Source organism: Thunnus maccoyii, chromosome 23 (genome assembly GCF_910596095.1).
Source record: "Thunnus maccoyii chromosome 23, fThuMac1.1, whole genome shotgun sequence".
NCBI lineage: Eukaryota > Metazoa > Chordata > Actinopteri > Scombriformes > Scombridae > Thunnus > Thunnus maccoyii.
This window is the reverse complement of record NC_056555.1, coordinates 21704647-21726842: the sequence shown is the minus strand read 5'-3', so window position 1 is coordinate 21726842 and position 22196 is coordinate 21704647. Positions and strand designations below refer to the sequence as shown.

The 22196-nt window shown below is 36.0% G+C and overlaps 2 protein-coding genes across 2 annotated transcripts; both read right to left on the bottom strand.

The window, feature by feature from the left end:
• Positions 1-3503: 3503 nt before the first annotated feature.
• On the bottom strand, positions 3504-18945 carry tmem243b (transmembrane protein 243, mitochondrial b). The gene is made up of 5 exons (XM_042403332.1): positions 18444-18945; positions 8430-8708; positions 7865-7915; positions 5866-5970; positions 3504-4476 (listed from the first exon to the last, which is right to left on the bottom strand). Exons 2-5 carry the CDS (start codon positions 8505-8507, stop codon positions 4357-4359), a joined length of 354 nt encoding a protein of 117 aa, XP_042259266.1. The 5' UTR covers positions 8508-8708; positions 18444-18945; the 3' UTR covers positions 3504-4356.
• Positions 18946-19498: 553 nt separating this feature from the next.
• Positions 19499-22098, bottom strand: meig1 (meiosis/spermiogenesis associated 1). Its single transcript, XM_042403333.1, has 3 exons — positions 21996-22098; positions 21225-21381; positions 19499-19871 (listed from the first exon to the last, which is right to left on the bottom strand). Exons 2-3 carry the CDS (start codon positions 21369-21371, stop codon positions 19743-19745), a joined length of 276 nt encoding a protein of 91 aa, XP_042259267.1. The 5' UTR covers positions 21372-21381; positions 21996-22098; the 3' UTR covers positions 19499-19742.
• Positions 22099-22196: the final 98 nt, after the last annotated feature.

The following is a 22196-nucleotide window of genomic DNA, read 5'->3' as shown; positions in this document are numbered from 1 at the left end:
AGCAGTATATAACTATAACACACTGTAATTAGTTATTAGCAGATATGTGTGTTTATTAATGTATTTGTCAACAACTAACTTCTCCTGTGGACATTAACACGAGGAGGCTGCTGTCTAAACAGATCAAGAATCACAATATAGTTATAATAATGTAAAATATGTCTTCATAGGAGAAGTTATATTTTACAGTGTAAATTAATAAACACTTAAGTCTTTATAATAAAACACATAAGTCCTTATATCTGCTAACAACTGCATTATAGTGTGTTAAAAAAGTCATAATTATGAGGAAAATGTTCATGTAAACGGCAGAAGTTGGCTTCCATACTGAGCAGATATTTATGAACAATATTAAATTAAAATGCAAACTGGGCATTTAAATGATGTCATTGTTTTTATAAAAGACTGGATGGAAAAAAAAAAAATGCATTTTCATCTGAATTACATCACAATTAAAATTTCAGTATCATAAAAAGTCTGAATGAAACTTTTTTTTTTAAAGTCGCCCCTGTTTAACATTTATAAACAATATAAACTATATAGTAAAACAGTTATAATATAAAATATGCAGAATTTATCATTTCAAATACTGTACATTAATAAAATATAAAACAATTTATTAAATGTTTATAAGTTTATAAAAGCTAAATTGGGGACCTTAAGTGTCACCGTTGTTTCTTCTTCTGGTTCCATTTAACATCTGCACCCAGTTAAAAAAAAAAAGCAAGGAGACAGTGAGGATACACAATTATTTATTCCATAAAATATTAAATAAAAAAGAAACACATGGCTTTGACAATCCTAAAGTCGTGGCGAGGTCGACTCCGCAGTTTCTTCAGCATTAAGCTCTTTGTCAGTCGCTGTCAGTTTTTTACTGTAAATGTCACTTTTTTACTGCAGGTCGTCTGTAAACGAAGCCGCAGTCGCAGAAAAAAACGAGGAAACAATCGCGGTTTAGACTTTAAAGCTACAATCCGCAGCGAGTTCAGTTTGAAATGATCCACCTTCAAAAACCCACAAACCCCATCAGGTGACGTCACACAACGAGCCGGATGTTTTCTATCATAAAGATACTGAAGAGATGATGAGACTACGTTAACTAATCTGATGAAAAGACCAAATTAATGAGCATTTTCTTTAATAAAACTGTATTTGTTGGAGCCACAGACCCGAGTAAAGAGACTAAAATAATTGTTGTTTTTGGTCTTTTCATGAGAAGAAAGCAGCCTCTTCCTTTAATATCTAAGTCTGATGAGTCTAGTTTTCTTTGGAAGTTAAGTTTCCTGCGACCAAAACCTGACAGAGTTTCTATTTGTGCAGATATATACTGTACATGATTATAAAAAGGGTTTGAATGACTTGAGAGGGATCTTTCTCTCTGTTGCAGCCCTACAGTGTGATTGATTCTTGGCTTTAAGAGCTGAAACGATTAGTAAAGTGACAGAAAATTAATTATTTAAGCAATTTTTTTAAAGCGAGAATGCGAAACGTGAATATTTGCTGGTTTTCTTTGTCTTTTTTTGTGATGGTTAATAATTAAATGTCTTTTTTTAATATAAAATTTAGCTTTTTAAACAGTTTTAACCGAGCAATTAATCAAGAAAATAAGTCATTTTGTCCAACTTGTGCTGAGGTGCCTTTTTATTTTCATGTTGTTTGTGTTTTTGTTTCCTTCATTAAGCAACTACACAAACTTCAGAGTGTTTTTTTTTTTCTAAACGTGCAACCGTGCTGAGCTAAATAGACCTAAACGTACCGAAACGTTTCCGTGATTCTTATTCTTAAAAACAAAGAGAGAACTCAAACGTTAAAGCTACTCGGCGCTACGGTGACGAGTGAGAAGCTCAGCTCGAGGAGGTTTGTAAATGGCAGAATTATTACAGACGCGTCAACGTGATACTGAAACTTGTGAGGATCTGTTTGTGCTGTGCAGCTTCAGTGTCAAAAAAAGCCACGAGGAACGTTCCCATTCATTATCATTGGTGCTACAGCTGGCCTGAGTGTGTGAGTGTGTGTGTGTATGGCTTAGACAAAAGTGTGATTCAGCTAGTGCAAGAATTGGCAGTCAGTCAGTGTACTTCAGCATTTAAACGAGTTTCTATTAAAAAAAAAAAAAAAAAAATCCTCTTAGCGAGACATGATTTGGAAAAAAAGTTAATTAATTCCAACCATCAGATAAGCTGCAAGAGCAGAAAAAGCAGCGACAGAAAGAAAGAAAAAACATACAAACTGTTTGCATATATTTGCCACAGAGCCCTGATGCTTCTGCTATTGCTGTGTCAGCTAGTTTGTACTACAGTCTACAGTACTGAAGGGGGGGGGGGGGGGCTCCATCAACCCCCCCGTTCTGCTTCACTCAGTGTGTTTACATGCTCATAATTAAAGGAAAAATCCACCCTGTTAAAATCCGAACAGTTAAAAAAGTTTTTTCCCGTGTGACTGATTCAGTGATTCGTGCAGCAGCTACAAAATTCAGTTTGATAGCAGAAAATGTTTCCAGAAATCTAAAAATAATCGTCAGTTATGAAGCGAGTCGCTCAGATTCGAAGAGCGACACAAAAAAAAAATACAACAACAAAACACAAGAAGAGAATCGACCGGAGCCCGCAGCGGCCTCAAGAGTCCAAAGCAGCTGATGTGGATGGACTAAAGGCTACAGAGACACCATCATAATGATGTCATCAGAGCATCATACTGACGTCACACACACACACGCGCGCGGAGCGAATCTAAAGGTGCATTCAGGAGGTTTTTGTTAACTCGTAATGTCAAAAAAAATGTCCAGTTTGTCACCAAGAAGCTCCAGTTAAATGCTTCAGATAGGCGTAAAATACCTTTAATGAACTTAACTTGTATTAGCTTCATTAACAGTATCCAGAGTTAGCTGTTAGCAGCTCCAATGTACCTACATATGTATATAAAGCTGCAGCAATTAGCTAATTAATAGATTAGCTGATTGGTAACTATTTTGATAACTGAATAATCATTTAAGTCATTTTTCAAGTAAAAATGTTCCTTAGTTGAAGACTCTGAAATGTTAGAATAGAAACTGTGAATTTAATATTTGGGGGTTTTGATTGTTGGTTGGACAAAATAAGACGTTTAAAGACGTCACCGTAGAGTCCAGACTGCTGTGATGTGACGTTTTTCATCTGTTTCTGATCTTTTATTGACCAAATGATTAAATGATGATAGAGTAATCCTTACATGCAGCGCCGGACGTACAGAAACTAACACTGGAAAACTTATAAACATGATGATTCTCAGGTGAGTTCATGATGATGATGATGATCTAAGTCTCACTGAATGTTTAGAGCTGCAACAATTTGTCAATTAGTTGCCAACTTTTAAATTAATCACCAACTATTTTGATGATCGAATTGTTTTGAGTCATTTTTTAAGGAAAAAAATGTCCAAATTCTCTGATTCCAGCTTCTTAAGTATGAATATTTTCTGGTTTCTTTGTGACAGTAAACTGAATATCTTTGGTTTGTGGACAAAACAAGACATTTGAGGACGTCATCTTGTGTTTTGGGAAACACTGATCGACATTTTTCACCATTTTATAAACCAAACAACCGATCGATTAACAGAGAAAAAGTATCGACAATGAAAATAACGCGTTAGCTGCAGCCTGAGTCCAGTTCATGTGAACGTGGTGACAGTTTCTGATTTAACGAATCTCTCTGAATGCACCTTTTATACAAGCAGGCGGCAGGTTTGAGGATCTACCGGTCGCTCTTATCCGAGTTTGGAGGAACGTTCGGAACGATTGTGAAAACCAGACTCTGAAGGCAGCGTTGCTCGTAATGTCTTGATTACGTGACATGATTAAGATGTTGGTATAATATTTTAGTAATCCTCTCTTTATGACAGTTGTTTAAAGATATAAATAAAGTTAATCGGAAGGGCGGATTTTTCCTGAACTCGTTCTTAAGTGCTTGTTGTTGTTGTGCCTGTAAATACTTTATGTGCATGTAAACACACCTGTTTGACTCACAGTTCATCCTCCAGCCGTGTGTCTCCAGGCCTCCTCACACATCATCATGATTCCTACACTGTGACATCATGTGTTCAGCACCAACAAGTCTGACAGTTTTCATCCCACTGGAACCATTAAGTCTCACTGGTTTTTTGTTTTTTTTTTTTTGGTCCGAGAGTCTCCAGTCTGCCGTGCTGGCAGTCAGGTGGGAAATTCATTCAAGTTAGCTTGTGATGAGTTTTTTAGTTTGTTTTGGTCTTTCTCTGTTGGTCCGTCTTTCTCTCCGTGTCCCCTTGTGTGTTTCCGTCTGTCAAGGCCATGTCTTCCCTTCTTCTTCTTCTTCTTCCTCCTCCTCCTCTTCCTCGCCCCTGCCTTTACCTGACATCGTGGAAGTAGAGGTTGGCACATAGACACAGCAGCACGATGGACGCCAGCATGTAGTAGATCAGATTCCTGAATTTAGGCTCCAGATCGCCCTGCCGGTACCAGAATATCTGAGGAGGACAAACATGAATCAACGTCCTCGTTTTTCTCTTTTCAGGAGAAATTCTGCTGAAACTGGAGATTCAACGATTAGTCGATCGACAGAAAATTAATCAGCAATTATGTGAAAAAGCAAAAATTCTCTGTTATAAATGAATATTTTCTGTTTTATTTACACCTCTATGACAGTAAACTGAATATCTTTGACACTGATCGACATTTTTCACCTTTTTCAGATATTTTATAGACGAAACAACAAATCCATTCAGAGAAAATAATCTGACAGATTAATCGATAATGAAAATAATCGTTAGTTGCTTCCACTATCAAGAAAATTGATTATTTTTATTACCAATTAATCTGAGGATTATTCTTTACCATTTATTGTTTAATCATTTAGTCCAAAAATGTCTGAAAATAGTGAAAAATGCCCTTCACAGTTTCCCAGAGCCCAATGAAATGTATTCAGATTTCTTATATCTGAGATTAATCAATATAATAATGTGTCTGAAAGATGTGAAGAAATGTTTTCAGACTGATTGTTCTGTCGGATCAAAGCTTAAAATGCAAAAATGTTAAATTAAAAATGAAACAAAACAGTTTAAAAGCAGCAAGTCCTCAAATGTCCTCGTTAAAATAAGAAACTATTAATCAACTGTCAAAACTGCTAACTTAGTTGATTGACTAATGATTGATAAACAGTTGACTAATTGTTTCAGCTCTGGATGCAACACTACTGTGAAAAGACAAAGTTGTACTAAATATTCTAAATAAATACTGATTAAAGGCATTTTTAAATGAAGCTCTTCACCAATAACTGGCATAAAAATACAAACAGATGTAAAAGTTGTGTAACTGTTGCTGTGTGTGACGTCACTTGTGAACAGCTGAGTGTTGAAAAAATAAACAGTGAAGCAAATAAAATAAATACAAAGATGTGTTGTTACCTTCAGAACTATTTTAAATGACACATCTGCAGAAAAGTGCCTTTACTCACATTTTGTTTCTTATAACAACAGAAGAAAACCTGCTGTGTAGCTTTTAAATGTTCTGCAACACAAGACCTTCTAATAAACAGCAGAGAAGTGTTTAATAACCTGATAATAACTTTAATAGAAAGCTCAGAATTGTCATTCTAAATCTCTCCTATTTTATAAATTATTATAAATACTGAAAATATATATTGAGCTTTAAAGAAGAAAAACTAGTTTCATACTGATCAGCTGTACAACAAATATGTCATTATTCAAGCTGCAGCGTGTCCGTCGTATCAGAGCTGGAACAGCGACTGGAGCAGATCTAACGTGATAAAAAAAGGAAAATATCATCATTTATGAAAGTGTGTGTGTGTGTGTGTGTATGTGTGTGTGTGAGTGTGTGTGTGTGTGTGTGTGTGTTACCAGCACTATGGTGGATCCACAGGCTAACAGGATGCACACGGCAAAGAAGACATTAAGCGGTCGTGGAGGCAGCGAGGGGAACACAAACGAGCTGATCACAGTCACCTTGAAGACGTAAAGAGAACAAACGTTAAAGAAACTTAAATATTAAAAACGTTCAGTTTCCAAAACTCCTGAAAACTTCACATTATGAGTTTTCTAGAGCAGCAAAATACATTTCACACCTGAAGATCCGTACAGCTGCAGTCTAACAGGAACGTCTCAGTACGTGTCTGCAAAGAGCTTTTTATTACCGAGCTCTTAGAAGGCAGAACAAGAGTTTTTATTCAACCTGGAACTTTCACCTTAATGTGAAGTTTTACCAGGTCAGGATTAGTCAGACTGTCGTGTTAAAGTGATTCAGGGGTTCGTCAAACATGAGACCGACGTCCGAGACAGCCAACAACTTTAAAATCTCTTCTTAAAACATTATTTTATAGGAAAGCTTTTATGAATATTTAATATGTTGCTGTGTTTTCAATCAGTTAAACCTTTCGTACAGGTTGATGCAGTTCAAAGTGCTTCACAGACGACGGACAAGACAGAACAAACGCAAACAGTAAAACTATTTAAGAGTAATAAAAAAAACCTTTGGAATAAACATTACAGAGGTTATAAAAACGCCTTGATCGACCTTTGTCTTAAAACTGGAACTTTTATCTACATCTGATTCTCAGATCTGAGGTGTTCTGGTGCAGAATGAAAAGGTTAAAATAAAAACCATGTAGAGATTTAAAAGTAATCAACAGGATCTTTAATTGAATTCTGAAACAAATAAGGAATAAATATAAAGTTTAGTGTTTGTAGGAAGTCTTGCTGCTGCATTTTGCACCAGCTGGCGACTGTTCAACAAGTAAATAATGAAGTGCAGTAATCTAGACGAGATGAACAAAAGTTGTTCAACCTGTTTTTTTGTAAACATCAACATTTAACATGTTTCTCGTCTGAAAGCAGCTCATGAAGACCAGCAGACAGTGTTTGGAGGTTTTGAGTGATTCACTACAGAAAGTCAGCAGGAAGTGCAACAAAAAAAAAAAAAAAAGAAACTCCACTTTTCATTCTGCAGAAGAAGAAGTAAAAACAGTTGAATCATTGTATTAGCTGCAAACACCCTTTTCCTCTTCAGCCACTGGTCAAAGTCAGTAGATTTCCAGGTTTTTTTTTTTTTTTACAGACTCGAGTGATTTTCAACATGAAAAACTCCAAACATGATGAGATTAATGTGTGTCGGTCTCACCGAGCCGCATTTGAGACCCTTTTAATACCGACTAATTAACATTCTGACACTATAAATCAGTGGAATCAGATTATAAAACATCAGGAAATCAATTATTTAAAAAAAAAAAGGAGCCTTGATGTGTTGAGTAAATCAAATATGTGACTAACACTTTGCATAACGACTTCTAAAAGAGGAGTCATGTCATCTGCATGTAAGACTTTTAATCCCCGACGTCAGATCAATTATAAGCATTCTAGACTTAAAAGGGAACCCGGCACACCCTGTCTAATGGTGATAGTAGAGAAATAACTCAACGCATTCCTCATACAAGCACATAACTGCATTTTTTTGAAGTTACGGAGCAGTTCAGAACTATTTGTCCCGTAACTCTTTGGACTGGTCGGTTCTCTCGTCATGTGATCGTACAGCGGTCTAAGAAAAACGCCTGCTCGTTTCAAATAAAACAGATTTAATGCTGAAAGCAAACAGATTAAATTCATTTAAAAATGGATGAAACTGCTTGAGGAAAGAAGCATTTTGACACACGAGGACACAGAAGCAGCTTTGGATTCATTTTTGATTTGCAGTTAAAGATGACAGCGCTTCCTCGACTTGACTTGGTGCTGTAAATAGTAAAACTGCCCCTTAAAGTGTCGTGATCAGGAGGATCGATCTTATAAACTGAATATTAACAGACTAACACATGATACACAAGTGATGGTGCACGAGATTTGTACTCACTAAAACGACCACAGACGTAAATCCCCCCACCGCCAGGTTGATGATTCGATCCTGTGAGGAAAAAGACACGTCGGTTTATAACAAATCAGCATTAAAAGATGCTTTAACTGATAAACATTCAACAGATGGTGGTGTTCTGGTGGGTTAGACGTCAGTGGGGATTCAAGCGTGTTGTTTAAGGTATTAAGCACCCGATTTGCACCTGGTGATAACATGTGATCTGTATCTGGATAATTAATATGCACTGGTGTGTTTTCAGTGTATTTTTGAGCCTGAAGTGGGATTTTATTTATGCAAAATGCACATTTTTCTTCCTTAAATTGACTTATTGTTCTGATCAAAGAGCAGCAGAGGTCGTACGGGACACCGATAGTGTCCGTTCACCATCTTTGTCCCCATATTAAACAAATTTTTTCACATTTTTGCACTGAAAAAGAATTAGTGACACCTATACTGAGCAAAGGCACAAAATGCATAACAACCAGGATTTAACAGATATCAGCTGAGCTTGAACACACACACACACACACACACACACACACACACACTTCCTCCAGGTTCCTACCCGTGCCGAGGTCTCCCCGAACAGAGGTCTGTTGTCCAGGCCGCTGGTGCCGTACGTCCTGGTGGTGAAGTCATCCATGGCCGGCTCGGCAGACACACGCTCAGCTCCGACCTCTCGCCTCTCAGCAGCGCCGCCTCCTGGAGACGCCGGGCCAGTGCCGCATGCTAGCCAGCTAGCTTCCGGCTAGCTCCCCGTGCGCAGTGTCAGGGAGGCTGTCAACAGTCTGATGGGGACATGATGGCGGACGACTCTGCTGGCCAGGAAGGCTTATTAATGTACCTGTGAAACAAAGACACAGTTATATGTTTGAATTACAGGAAACGTGGGAGGAAAAAAAAAAACCCAAACTGTCATAAAAACTCCCTCAACAACAACAACAGCAGCAGCAGCAGGAGTTTATGCAACATCCTGTCTGGATTGTAAAACAATAGAAACTCAGTTTTACTTTATTACTGCATTTCATTTGAGTTTGAAGATCAAAGCAATAAAGAGAACTGAGTCAAATCACATCTGCTGTTGAAACGCAACGTTTCCTCTGATGAAGAGAAGATTCATTCATGAGCTTCACTTGATCTTTCACTTCTACATTTATTTACCATTAAAAAAAAACTCATCAGTCTCATATTGTTGTTGTTTTTGTTTTACTTGTCTCTGTTTGGAACTTTCTTCTATTATATTTATTTTTGTTGACATTTATTTTGACAATTTTCAAAAATTATTTTCATTGTATGTATTTGTTGTTTCTTTTCGTACATAAAACATTATTTTTTTCCTTATTTTCTGATGTTTATGATTAATTTACTTATTGTACGACCTTGTTCTGCTTGTTTCATTGATATTATCTGATTATTGTATATTTTCGGGGGGTGACAAGTATATTTGCTTAGACTATAACTTATATTAATTGATTAGTTGGTTAACAGTTAACTATTTTGATAATCCATTAGTCGTTGAGGTCATTTATCTATCAAAAATGCTAAATATCTGCAACAAGGCTGCAACTAACAATTACTTTCATTATCGATTAAACTGTTGATTATTTTCTTGATGGATCCATTAGTCGTTTGGTCTATAAAATGTCAGAAAATGATGAAACATGACGTCTTCAGATCCTGATCAACAGTCCACAACCCAGAAATATTCAGTTTACTGTCACAGAGGACCAAAGAAAACAGAAAATATTCACATTTGAGAAGCTGGAACCAGAGAATATTAGCATTTGCTCTTAAAAAAAGGACTCAAAACAATTAATCATAATAATTGATTAATCGTTGCAGCTCAAATTTGCAATTTTGGACTGTTGGTCGGACAAAACAAGACATTTGGAGACATTATTTTGCACTCTTGGAAGTTGTGATGAATAGATTTTTATCACATTTTTGACATTTTTCAGACAATCAATTAATTAAAAAACCCAATAAAAATTAAAAACCCAATAGATTAACTGATAATCAAACTGAACACCAACAAAAAAGTGTTTTTTAATCAAGTTTATGACATTTTATAGTCAAATGATTCATCTATTAATCATCAGTGGATTAACTGACACATTAACTGAATAATTGTTAGTTGCAACTCTTATTGTTATTATTTTGTGTGGAAGCCAACAGGAACCTTAATAACAAATAAAGAGAGAAAGTTCTGGTTTGTCTACAAAGCATTAAGACACTGATCAGTGTTTTTCTCACGAGTGAAGGTGGTTTTTTTCTTTCATCTGATTAAAACACTTCCTCTATTTTCAGGTGCGGTAAAACCCACAAAGTTCCATCTTCTAAGAAAAAAAAAAAGAAGAAAAAAAAAAGAGTGCAAGCGATGACGAGAGCCGCTTAAAAAGAGGAAGCTGAAATCAGAACAAACTCTGACATCTTTGTACTGATTCAGCCACAATGTAAAAGTTTTTTTTTTTGTCCAACAATCTGAAGCTTCAACCTGTTATTTCTAAACCTAAACTCCCAACAAAACCTGGATTATTATTACTTTTATTTGTGGAGTTTAATGCAAGTTTTGTATATAATCTAAAAGCAGACAGTTGCTGTTGAATGAAGACAATCTCAAGCTGCATGACTAAACTAAACTACAAGAAAAAACCCTTTTCTCCACCGAGCGTTAAAGGGGAATCACCAGAAGAAAGCAACCTTTAGTACTGAGAGTCCTGATCTAATGCTATTAATGTGTGAAACAAGCTGTGAAATACATTCTGCTACTGTATATTCTCATTTTTAATACTCCCAAACTTCTCTGGACAATCTCTCAACTTTCTTTAATCTTGATTACAACTCTCAGAAATCCAAGATATTCCAGAAATGACAGAACCAGACTGCAGAGAGCATTAATAGGTCAAAGCTTGGGGAAAGTTTAGGCTCAGCTCAGTTTTGCACAGCTGTTCATGTTTACACTTAATCTCATTTATTTTATTTTTTTTTTCTTCAGGGAAGATCATGAAGCACACAACAGTAGAGGCGACTGTACAGGAGACGGAGACGACAACAACACCTCTAGAGAAGAAACACCTCTCACATCAGTTTCACACCACGTCTTCACGCAGGTTTTAAACAACAACGAGCGTTTTTCACAAAGACGGCAGCTGTGGTCGCTTCTTCCTTTCTGGGTCAGAAGGCAGCGGGAAAGGAAATAAAACCCTCGCAGAGCTTTCTCAGCAGAAAACACACCGTGGAAAACAAGAGCTTCATTATAAACTAGCATTAAACTGGCCCAGAGCTACATTCCTCCAGAGCCTTGTGATCCACTAGGCTCCTTAGAAGAGACCCCACGACTTAACCCAGCTAAGAAGAAAAATATTTGGTTCACGTGTGAGCCGACAGCACGACTCACAGTGTAACGATAACCTTCATAAAACCTTTATAAAACATTAAGATTGTATAAAAACAACACAAATCAAGGAAATAAAGCTTTTCATTCAGTCACTTTCCATCAGGTAAATCCTTTTGAGTCTTTTTTTTTTAGAAAAAATGCTAAAATTATCTTGTTCAAGCTTCTTAAATGTGAATATTTTCTGGTTTCTTTAGTCCTCTATGACAGTAAACTAAATATCTTTGGGTTTTGGGACATTTTTAAGACCAGACAACTGATCAATTCATCAAGAGAATAATTGACAGATTACTGGATAATGAAAATAATCATCTATATTATAATAATACCTTGAAACGTCTAAACAGTAGATTAAAAAAATGTTCACTACAAGTTCTGATAAATGTCTCCAACACTCTAAAACCCAAAAATATTCAATTTAATATCCTATTAGACTATAAATCATCATGTATTCATAGTAAAAAGCAAAAACCTGTGATTTCTTGGCATTTTTACGTAAAAAATTGACTCAAACAATTAACTGATTATCAAAATTGTTGCTAATTTACTCGTATATCAACTGATCGTTTGAGCTCTGCAATTAATTCTCACCAAAAAAAAAAATAATAATAAAATAACATGAACGGTTTATGCAAAAAATAATACCTTACCATTTAAAGTGGTGGAAAGTGAGTAAGTAGTACATTTACTAAAGTACTGTACTTAAGTACAGTTTTGAGGTACTTGTACTTTACTTGAGTATTTCCATGTGATGCTACTTTATACTTCTACTCCACTACATTTATTTGACAGTTTTAGTTACTTTTCAGATGAAGATTTGACACAATGGATAATATAACAAGCTTTTAAAATACAACATATTGTTACAGACATAAACCACTACTTTTACTGTAATACTTTAACTACATCAAGCTGATAATACGTACTAGTGCTGGGCGGTATGACCAAAAATTTGTATCACCGTATTTTTGAGATTCAGGCGGTTTCACGGTATATTGCGTTTTTGCATTTCTGGGCCTTTGTACAAGTTTATACTCCCTCATTCTACTGTCAGGAGTACAACGAGTTTACATGAATCGCTTCAAAAGTTTGTTTCTGAGTCTGAATGAAAATAAACACAGGAACTAGCCACCTGTAGCGTCATTACGGCTAACTGCGTAGAGATTTACATTTGCTATCCGGGGCTGACCGAACCACCCACATATTCATCTGCCGGTTTGTTTTCTTGTATGAGACTGACTTTCACCGCGGTTAGACTGTAAGGAAACTAACCGCAATGATAGATTATGATGGATTTTTTTTTTAAATTTGCAGACATTAACCATTTTATTTCACCAACTAAGTTACTACTTCTCTAGCATGAATGGATGCTGAGTTATAAACAGCCAAACTGCCCTGGATGTAGTTTGCTACGCAGTTAGCTATAACACAGCTACAGGCAGCTAGTTCCTGTGTTATTTTTGTTCAAACCCACAAACTTTTGAAGTGATTCATGTAAAAATCATGTTTATTTGTGAAGCAGTAGGAGGCTGATGGAGGTCATCCCAGTAACTGTCACTATACGTGAGGCCTCGTTTGCACAAATCTCAATCTGAATCTCCAGAATCTCAACAACAGAGCTACCTGGCTAGCCTAGCGAGCTGTACCCAGCATGCCATTCGGCAGTGTAATTTTGTAAATGTACAATTATTAGGGTGACAAATTGTTTATGTGTCACAAATTGTTGTAGCCATGGTGTTTTACCCTGTTAAAGAGAGTTGTGGGATATTAACTGTTGCGTTATAAAGTTATAACCGTTAGTAAGAAGGTTAATAGGTCTCCCTCTCAATAAACTCTACACAGCTTCCCCCGACTGTAGCGTTCTTTGCTGCAATTACATATTTTATTGCCTATTGAATAGTTATGCTATGCACCAGTATAGCAGTATATGACAAATTCATATCATGTGGGAAATTGAAACTGGTCTGCCAGATGAATTGGTATACCGCCCAGCACTATTATGTACTTTTACTTAAGCAAAGGATCTAAATACTTCTTCAACCACTGGCCATTTGTAAAGATTGTATTCAGGAGATTTCAAAACATTTCAACGACCTGGTTTAAGTTGCATTTGACGTGATTCAGCCATTACAACCCAATACAGAATTGGTTCAACCCCACATTACCCTCACCTGTGTGTAGCAACAGTGTGTACCACTGTAAATAAATTAGAGGCAAGAATAAAAAACCCTGAAGTTTAAAGGACTGGTTCACAATTTTTCACAAGTGTGCCTTAAAACAGCAGTCAGGTGTCCATATGAACGCTGTAAGAGGTTTTCCTCGCTGTAATCACTCCTCCTGTTCATACTGGCTATTAAAAAATCCTTCAAATGTGCTTTCAATGTAAATGATGGGGGGTCAAAAATGCATTTAAAAGTTTTTCTCAAGCTTATATGAGGATTCAGCAGTCTGAGTTAGTCATATCAAGTGATATCTGCCACATTTACAGTCATTGGTATCAAATTACCTCTTTGTGTTTCCTCAGACAGTTTCCCTGATGAGCTTTTCTGCAAAATTACATTTTTGCACAGGAGGAGGACTGTGGATTTTGTCCCCCATCACTTACATTGTAAGTGTATTATGAAGGGATCTTCTAATAGTCAGTATGAACAGGAGGAATGATTACAGCATGAAAAACTGGTTTTACATCTTCATTTGGGCTCCTGACTGTTGTTTTAAGACATACTTGGAAAACTTGCGAACCCGTCCTTTAATGTAAGTTTACTCTAACAGAAGATATCCACTCAAAACATGATCAGCATGTCAAGAGATCCCTGAATGACAACAGCTGACACAGCCAGATACCATTTCTGTGACATCTTACTTCAATCTTATGACCACTATTAGCTTCATTACCTTGCTAGCGATGCTAAGCAAACACCTTTAACTTTAACCCAAACAGCTTGTTAGCCGTGTATGTTATTGCCGCAGGCTAAACGCAATCAAACCAACCATATGTTACCGTAAAGTGAAGAATAAGCCACCATATATGGATTACAACACTACCAACCAGGTATAAAACGACGACTCCAAACGATAACACTAAAGCTAACCTGAGCTTTAGTCGTTACAAGGCCAACTGTAAGGTAGATTGACTTGCTAATGACGCTAAGCTAACCATTCAAGACAGCTCGAGAAGAGCCAAGTAAACAGATAATATAAGTCAAAGTTTCTACTATCTCAACCTCCCAAATTTGACAACACACTTGCCTTATAGCGTCCGTGTTGACTCCGCTGGAAACATAACTTCAGAAAAGCCGTTAGGGTCACGTATGAGTTAAAGGGAATAAGCCCGGTAGCTTCAGTTCAAGCCGTTAAAGGCGAGTTCAGTTACGACGCTGAAGTTCGTTTCACATTCGTAGGTTAAGGGAAAAAGTAAAGGGAAACACAAATAATGATTGTCTAGTGGCTGGGCTGACTCTCCATTTTTTCCACCACTTGCATTTATGGAAAAAGAGTTAGACCGATTTATGTTTATTTATTTGATTTTTTAAAACTTTATTTATTGTATTATTTATGTTGTATTATTTACAATTAATTTATTTTCTTATTTTTGTTAGTTTTATTGTATGGTTTTGTTTTTTGTTTGTGTTTTTCTTTTGTTTGTTTGTTTGTTTGTTCAATAAAGTATTTGAAAAAAGCTTGAGTTTCGTAGGTTAAGGGAAAAGTAAAGGAAAACACAAATAATGATATTTAGCGGTAGATTCTCTTTCTTTCACCACTAACACTCGTGGAAAAAGAGTTAGACCAATTAATGTTAATTTAATTCATTTTCTTATTTTTAATAGTTTCATTGTATGTTTATTTCTTTGTTTGTTTGTCTGTTCAATAAAGCATTTGATAAAAAGTTTCAGTTTCCTAGGTTACAGGAAAAGTAAAGGGAAACACAAATTACGATACTTAGCGGTAGATTCTCCATTTTTTCACCACTAACACTTGTGGAAAAAGAATTAGACTGATTTATGTTCATCTAATTTATTGTCTTACTTTGAATAGTTTTACTGTATGGGTTTTTTGTTTTTCTTTTGTTTATTTTTTCAATAAAGCATTATAAAAAGGTTCCGATTCATGAGGAGAAAAGTAAAGGGAAACACAAATAATGATATTTAGCGGCTGATTCTCTTTTGTGACTGCTTTATGTTTTTTTTTTGTACTTAATTGTATTATTTGTGTTGGATTAATTACAATTTATATATTTCAATTTATTTGTTGTATGGGTTTGTTTTTTTCTTTTGTTTGTTTGATTGGTTTGATTGGCCTGATTTGTGTGTTTGGTAACATGTGCAGCTAAGACCGAGATAACTTGCAGCACATGATCAAGATGGCGAGTAGAATCATTGGGTGTGACCAGATGTCAGCTGCTCAGCTGTGTAAAGACCTCATTCTAGGCTGAACGCATCCTCAGTGACCCTACTCACCTCTACACAACAGGTTCCAACTAAGCTATAAGGGCAAAGGAAGGATTCTGCAAAGGAAAATAAGAACAACCAGGTTTAGCGAAGTCTTTTGTTCCTGCTATTAGACTGATAATGAGAGGGACAGTACAAAACAGGATTTGATGGTATTTTGGCCAGGGCTGTGTGCAATGGTAATCTTTGTGCAATACTTGTGTTGTACAATATATTTTATTTTACTTTATTAGTTGGTTCTTAAGCTGATGCAGAGTTTTGTTTCTCAGGGATCACGTAGTCCACTGTATATGAAGTATGTATCTGTCTCTACATTAGTGTGTGTATCAGTGTATGCTAGAGTGAAGGTGCTTGGAAATGCTCTGTGTGTGTGTATAAATGTGTGTGTGTGTGTGTGTGTGTGTGTTTGTGTGTGTGCCTGTCATTGACTCCTTTTGGGGACAAATTTTAGACCAGTTAATTGGGGACGGCCTGTCCAATTGGGGGCAAAAGCCATGTCCCCAATTGGGAGACATGGTTGATTTTTGGGTCAGGGGTTAAAGTTAAAGTCAGGATAAGCCTCCAGGAAATTAATGTAAGTCTATGGCACATGACCAGGTTTTTAATACCATGGTTGACTTGCCTTGTTGTTTGTAAATTTATTGTTCAATAAAGCTTTTTTTTTAAAAAAAAAAAAAAAGCTTCTGATTCAGGATTAAGGAAAAAGTTATGGGAAACATAAATATTGATATTTAATAAAGAAACCCACTTTCTGATTTGTGAAAGCTTTACTTTGCTTGTGACAAAAGCAAAAACAGTGATTTCACTGCTTTTCTTTTTACCACATCCAGACCACATTAGACCAGGTCCAGATCCAGATCCAAAACCACCATAGACCACATCTGGACTAGATGAACAAGACAACTCCAGATATTGTTTAAAAGTCTAAGTATAGTGTTTTTTCATTTGGATCTGGTCTAATGTGGTCTGCATGAAGGGGGAAAACAGAGAAATCGCCCTTTTTTCTTTTTCATAAGTAAATAAAGGTTTCACAAATCTGAAAGTGGGTTTAAACAGCGTTAAGGCTCTTGCTACAACTCTAACACTTTTTCCATAAGTGTAAGTGGTGAAAAAAACAGAGAATCATCTGTTAAAAATCACTATTTATGTTTCCCTTTACTTTCCCCTTAGCCTCCAATTGGAAGCTAACTTCAGCATCTTAGTTCTTAGTATTACTGTTGAGCCGACCAGCAGCTTGTCAAAACTCCATTCAATAATCAAACAATTTAAGAGTGAAAGCCAATCGGGAAAAGCAGTGTTTCCACTTTTTAAATGACTCTAAACACTTCAAATACGAAGCTGCAGTGTACAGTCAGACAACAATATAGCTTAGATCATAGGGGAGAATTATTTCACCAAGTTTTTAGCTGTTAAAGGTGAGTTCACTGTTGCAGAGACAACACTTGCAGGTTCACTGATGCACAAGCAGTTTGCCAGTTCCATTCAAAAATCAATCAGCTTAGTAGTGCACACTAGTAGGCAGAAGTATCCCATTTTTAATCACTCACTCACAGTGGTGGAAGAGGTATTCAGATCCTTTACATATATGAAAGTATCAATACAACAATGTAAAAATACTCCAAGTACAAGTAGAGCCCAACCAATATATATATATACACATATATATACATATACATACATACACATATACATACACACATATATTAAACTTGTATATGTGTGTGTATGTATGTGTGTATATATATATATATATCAGCGAATATCAGACAACATATACACCGATACTGATATATCTGGGATATCCCAATATCGGCCAACCAATATATCGGTCAGGCTCTAATTACAAGTAAAAGTCCTTTAAGAAAAACCCTACTTAAGTAAAAGTACATAAGTATTAGCAGCACAAATGTAGTTGAAGTATTGCAGTAAAAGTAGTGGTTTGGTCCCTCTGACTGATATATTATTATATATGACATCATTACATTAATACTGAAGCATCAGTGTTAGAGCAGCATGTTACTGTTCTAGTTACTGTTGTAGCTGCCGGATAGCTCCACTCTTTGCTGAAATGTGACTCTGACTACACACTGCTTTTTGTAAGACGTCATAAGCCAAAAAGGTTGGAAATGACATGGTTTCATCTTTAACAATGTGTTGTATTTTAAAAGCTTGTTATATTATCCATTGTGTCAAATCTTCATCTGAAAAGTAACTAAAGCTGCCAAATTTCCCTCTGAAATGTAGTGGAGTAGCAGTATAAAGTAGCATCAAATGAAGTACTAAAGTGAGTACAAGTACATCAAAATTGTACAGTACAGTACTGGACTAAATGTACTTTTTATAAACTATAAACTACCAACTTTTAGAGCAAGTTAACATCAGCTTGTTTACATTTATTAACAAAATTCCACCACTCCGAAAGAGGCGAGCCAAGTCTTTTAAACTTACTTATTTATACGAATGAGCAATGTTGGTGATTTATATGTAAACCCATATCAAACATGGGAGTCACAGAACAATTCTAGACAATCCTAATCCTCCTTTTTTTTACTGCGACAAGTAGCTTCATAAACTTGCAAGAACACATTAAATCGTCCAAATTGTGAACAGAGTTTGGCTTGAGGACCAATGGCTGTGTTTCTGTAAGTTAAAGACTACAACAGCTATGCAAAGAATTAAAAAGCGACCTGACATACGTTGAAAGAGAAAAGTAAGTATAGTATTCGGCATTACTCACCTGCCTTGGTGTCCCAGGGTTGTCTGTGGTACTGCTGGGTGCAGTCACATCAGCTTGTACATTTTTCTATGTAGCACCGGCTCGAGGTCAACTTTCTTAAGCATAAATCTCTCATTCCTCAGGCAGCTAAATAAAGCGATATGTCCTTGATCCTGGGGGAAAAAAACTCAGAGATCTGAGAGCCAGTGGGGTCCATACGTACATTAATCTCCCCTCATGTTACCATCACATGAGGAGAGTGTGACAGACGCAGCGATTAATCCCAGCAAAAGAAAACTTCAGTCACATTTAAAAAAAAGGGTCATGAATGTTACAGTGAGTGAGCATGAAAAATCTCTCCTCGTTAAACCTTGTAGCTTCATATAGAAAAGTGTTGCAATGATGTAATTAAAACTGAAATGACTTAACTCATGACAATCTCATAAAACTTGTTCAGTGCTGCCAGAACATGACACACAATTTAACCTCAGGCTAACATGACTTGGCTGTTTAACTAGTCCAACTGAAACAAAGGAACAATTATAATTTATCTATCTATCTATCTATCTATCTATATCTATATATCTATATCTATATATATATATATGTATATATATATGTATATAAAATCCTGAAATTAAAATCCAGCCTTTTCCATCCTCTTCCCAACTGAAGCTCCTTTAAATTTCGTAGGATTTAATACAGAGTAATCCCCCTGTAGTTCCACCTCTGTCTTCTTTTAAACTATTATGTTTTTATAGCTCTGACAAATAAAGATAAGTATAAATAAAAAAAATAAAGCAGATTAAAACAACAGTTAAACTGATTCTTCAACAGCTCAACTAGATTTTAATGCATTAGATAAACAGGGTTCTGTGCATTACTATTATCTCTGTCTATTTGTAGTCAAATTTCTTCAGTGAGGCTCAAAAAGTTCAATATTTACCTCGTATTCTCACATTTTTATCCACATTCTGTGCTTTTTTTAGTGTAGTGACATTGTTTTTGAATGTTTTAGAGATGTCAAATTAAAGGGACAACCTTGTTATTTTTGGTGCGACAAACTTCAGTAAAAGTTTAGATAAAAACAGAGCGAGTCAGACTTTAATGATTTTTTGGGTGAACTATTCCTTTACCAAAACCATACAAGGGAATAATCAAATTCACTCTGTGGAAGACAATAAAATCACTAATACAAAAGAAACACAATAACACATCTGGTCTCTACAAAGCAAAACAGAAAGTCCATCTTGTTATCACATAACGATAAATGGGACGGGAAGGCTGGATCCTCAGAGGATGAGACAGTTCAGAAACACTTTAGTACGCATAGACTCTGACTTTGTGGACATCAAGGTCCTGACATTCTCTCTTCCTGCTGTAGTAGAAAAATGTGTCATCTCGACGTTGGAGCTTCTTCACAAAGCCGCTGTCTGGCCACTTCTCAATCTGAGACAGAAACAAAAAAAGATATTAAATACAAAATGTATTTATAACTGACTGTACCTCTTACTTACTTGAACTCCTGAATCCTTTATGTGGCGCACCTCTTTGGAGCTCTTTATTGTGTTATTCAAAAAAAAAAAAGAGAAAAGGACACAATATCACTTCTAACCAATGACTTCCTGTTTGTTTTTAGGTACTGTACATCAGACACAGCAGGTCTTTCATTCCACTATTAAAAAAGATCAATGTGCTACTGTTGTATGGAAGTACCAGCCTGACAATATTACTGCCAAACACAATATCACTAAATGACAGTGCAATCAACAGAAACAAGCTTGGTGTAGCATGATGTAGTTAAAGTATTGCAGTAAAAGTACATAAGTATTATGAGCTTGATGTAGATAAAGTATTGCAGTAAAAGTACATAAGTATTATGAGCTTGATGTAGTTAAAGTATTGCAGTAAAAGTACATAAGTATTATGAGCTTGATGTAGTTCAAGTATTGCAGTAAAAGTAGTGGTTTGGTCCCTCTGACTGATATATTATTATATATGACATCATTAGATTATTAATAGTGGAGCATCAGTGTTAGAGCAGCATGTTACTGTTGTAGCTGCTGGAGGTGGAGCTAGTTTACACTACTTTATATACAGTTAGCTAGTTTAGTCCAGTGGTTCCCAACCTAGGGGTCGGGGCCCCTCCAAAGGGTCAGCAGATAAATCTGAGGGGTCGTGAGATGATTAATGGGAGAGGAAAGAAGAAAAAACAAAGTTCTGATACACAAATCTGTTTTCAGTTTTTGGACTTTTTCTCTAATCTTTGATTTTTGCTGAAATATTGGATCATTTGAACATTTATTGAAATGAAAGCATGTGAGAAGTTTAGAGGGAAAAATCACTATTTGGTGGAGCTGTTAACAACTCATAGACATGTGAAATGTGACCCCGACTACACACTGCTTTTTGTAAGACGTCAAAAGCCAAAAAGGTTGGAAACCACTGGTTTCATCTTTAACAATGTGTTGTATTTTAAAAGCTTGTTATATTATCCATTGTGTCAAATCTTCATCTGAAAAGCAACTAAAGCTGTCAAATAAATGTAGTGGAGTAGAAGGTACAATATTTCCCTCTGAAATGTAGTGGAGTGGAAGTATAAAGTAGCATCACATGGAAATACTCAAGTAAAGTACAAGTACATCAAAAATGTACTTAAGTACAGTACTTGATTAAATGTACTCAGTTACTTTCCACCACTGGTACACAGTCAGATCCCCTGCTTGATAAAGAAAAGTGGGTGAACACTGATCGTATTTCTGAATCAATGGCACAACTACACATTCAAATCAGAATATTTACCAAAGCTCCCTGTTTGACTTGTATGTACTCCAGTTCGTCTCTGTAACCTGCTTGTTGAAATCTGAACAGGTTTTCCACCTCGACAGTCCATTCTCTGGCTTTGCTCATGGACTTCGGCTTGGAGTTGTTATCAGTAATACAGGCCATAGTGGTGAAGCTGAAAGATATCACAGAAATGCAGTTTCTTAAATTCCTGGTTAACAGACTTGTCCCTGATGACTAACAAGACATGACAAGAAAATGCCTTGTTTTGCTCTATTCTTGATTTTTCTGTAGAATCAGTAAAGATTGTGTTGGGGGTAACTCACTTAACATATTATAAAATGTTCTGGAAAAATATGAATGATTCACAAAGCAGCACTTATAGTTAAAAATAAATATAATAAAGTGATATTCAGATTGAATTTCAGCATATATTCGACATATATTGGCAGAGGAAGACTGCGAGTGTCACAATCTTGCTAGTTATAAAAAGTGACATTTTACAAGAATAAGCGCTGCTTGATGGATTACAATGTATGCCGAACTAAAGAATTGACGCTAAAATTGTACTTAACCTGAAAGAAAATGATATTATATCAACATATTTGTCAATAAGTAGCGATACTTTAAAATACAACACTCTTGAGTGGAGTTTCGTGCGTGTCGGACTACTAAGACGAAAAGTAACCTGCTCTTGCTGTTATAACGTCAATTGCTCACAGTAAAATATACTCACATGTTTTACACATTTCCTCAATAATTTCTGAAAAGTTAAAACACTTTACTTACATTATTTTTGTCAAATAAATGGCTTGAAAAGACCTTTTTTTTCCAAACGGCAGTTAGAAAACGGTTGTACAGCTTCTTTTTGGTTGCCTGGTTACCGTGAACTTTCTTCTTCTATGTTGGATGACAGAGGACCAAAAGCGACCGTTAGATGGCGCCAAATGACACGGCAGAAAGTTGACAGCAGAGAAATGAAGAAACTGA

Coding starts and splice junctions, on each gene's coding strand:
- meig1 (XM_042403333.1), bottom strand. CDS start 21,371: ATGGCCTGTATTACTGATAACAACTCCAAGCCGAAGTCCATGAGCAAA. Junction 19,872..21,224: donor AAGTCAAACAGGGAGCTTTG/GTAAATATTCTG, acceptor TTTCTGTCTCAG/ATTGAGAAGTGGCCAGACAG.
- tmem243b (XM_042403332.1), bottom strand. CDS start 8,507: ATGGATGACTTCACCACCAGGACGTACGGCACCAGCGGCCTGGACAAC. Junction 7,916..8,429: donor TCGGGGAGACCTCGGCACGG/GTAGGAACCTGG, acceptor TTTTCCTCACAG/GATCGAATCATCAACCTGGC. Junction 5,971..7,864: donor TTACGTCTGTGGTCGTTTTA/GTGAGTACAAAT, acceptor TACGTCTTCAAG/GTGACTGTGATCAGCTCGTT.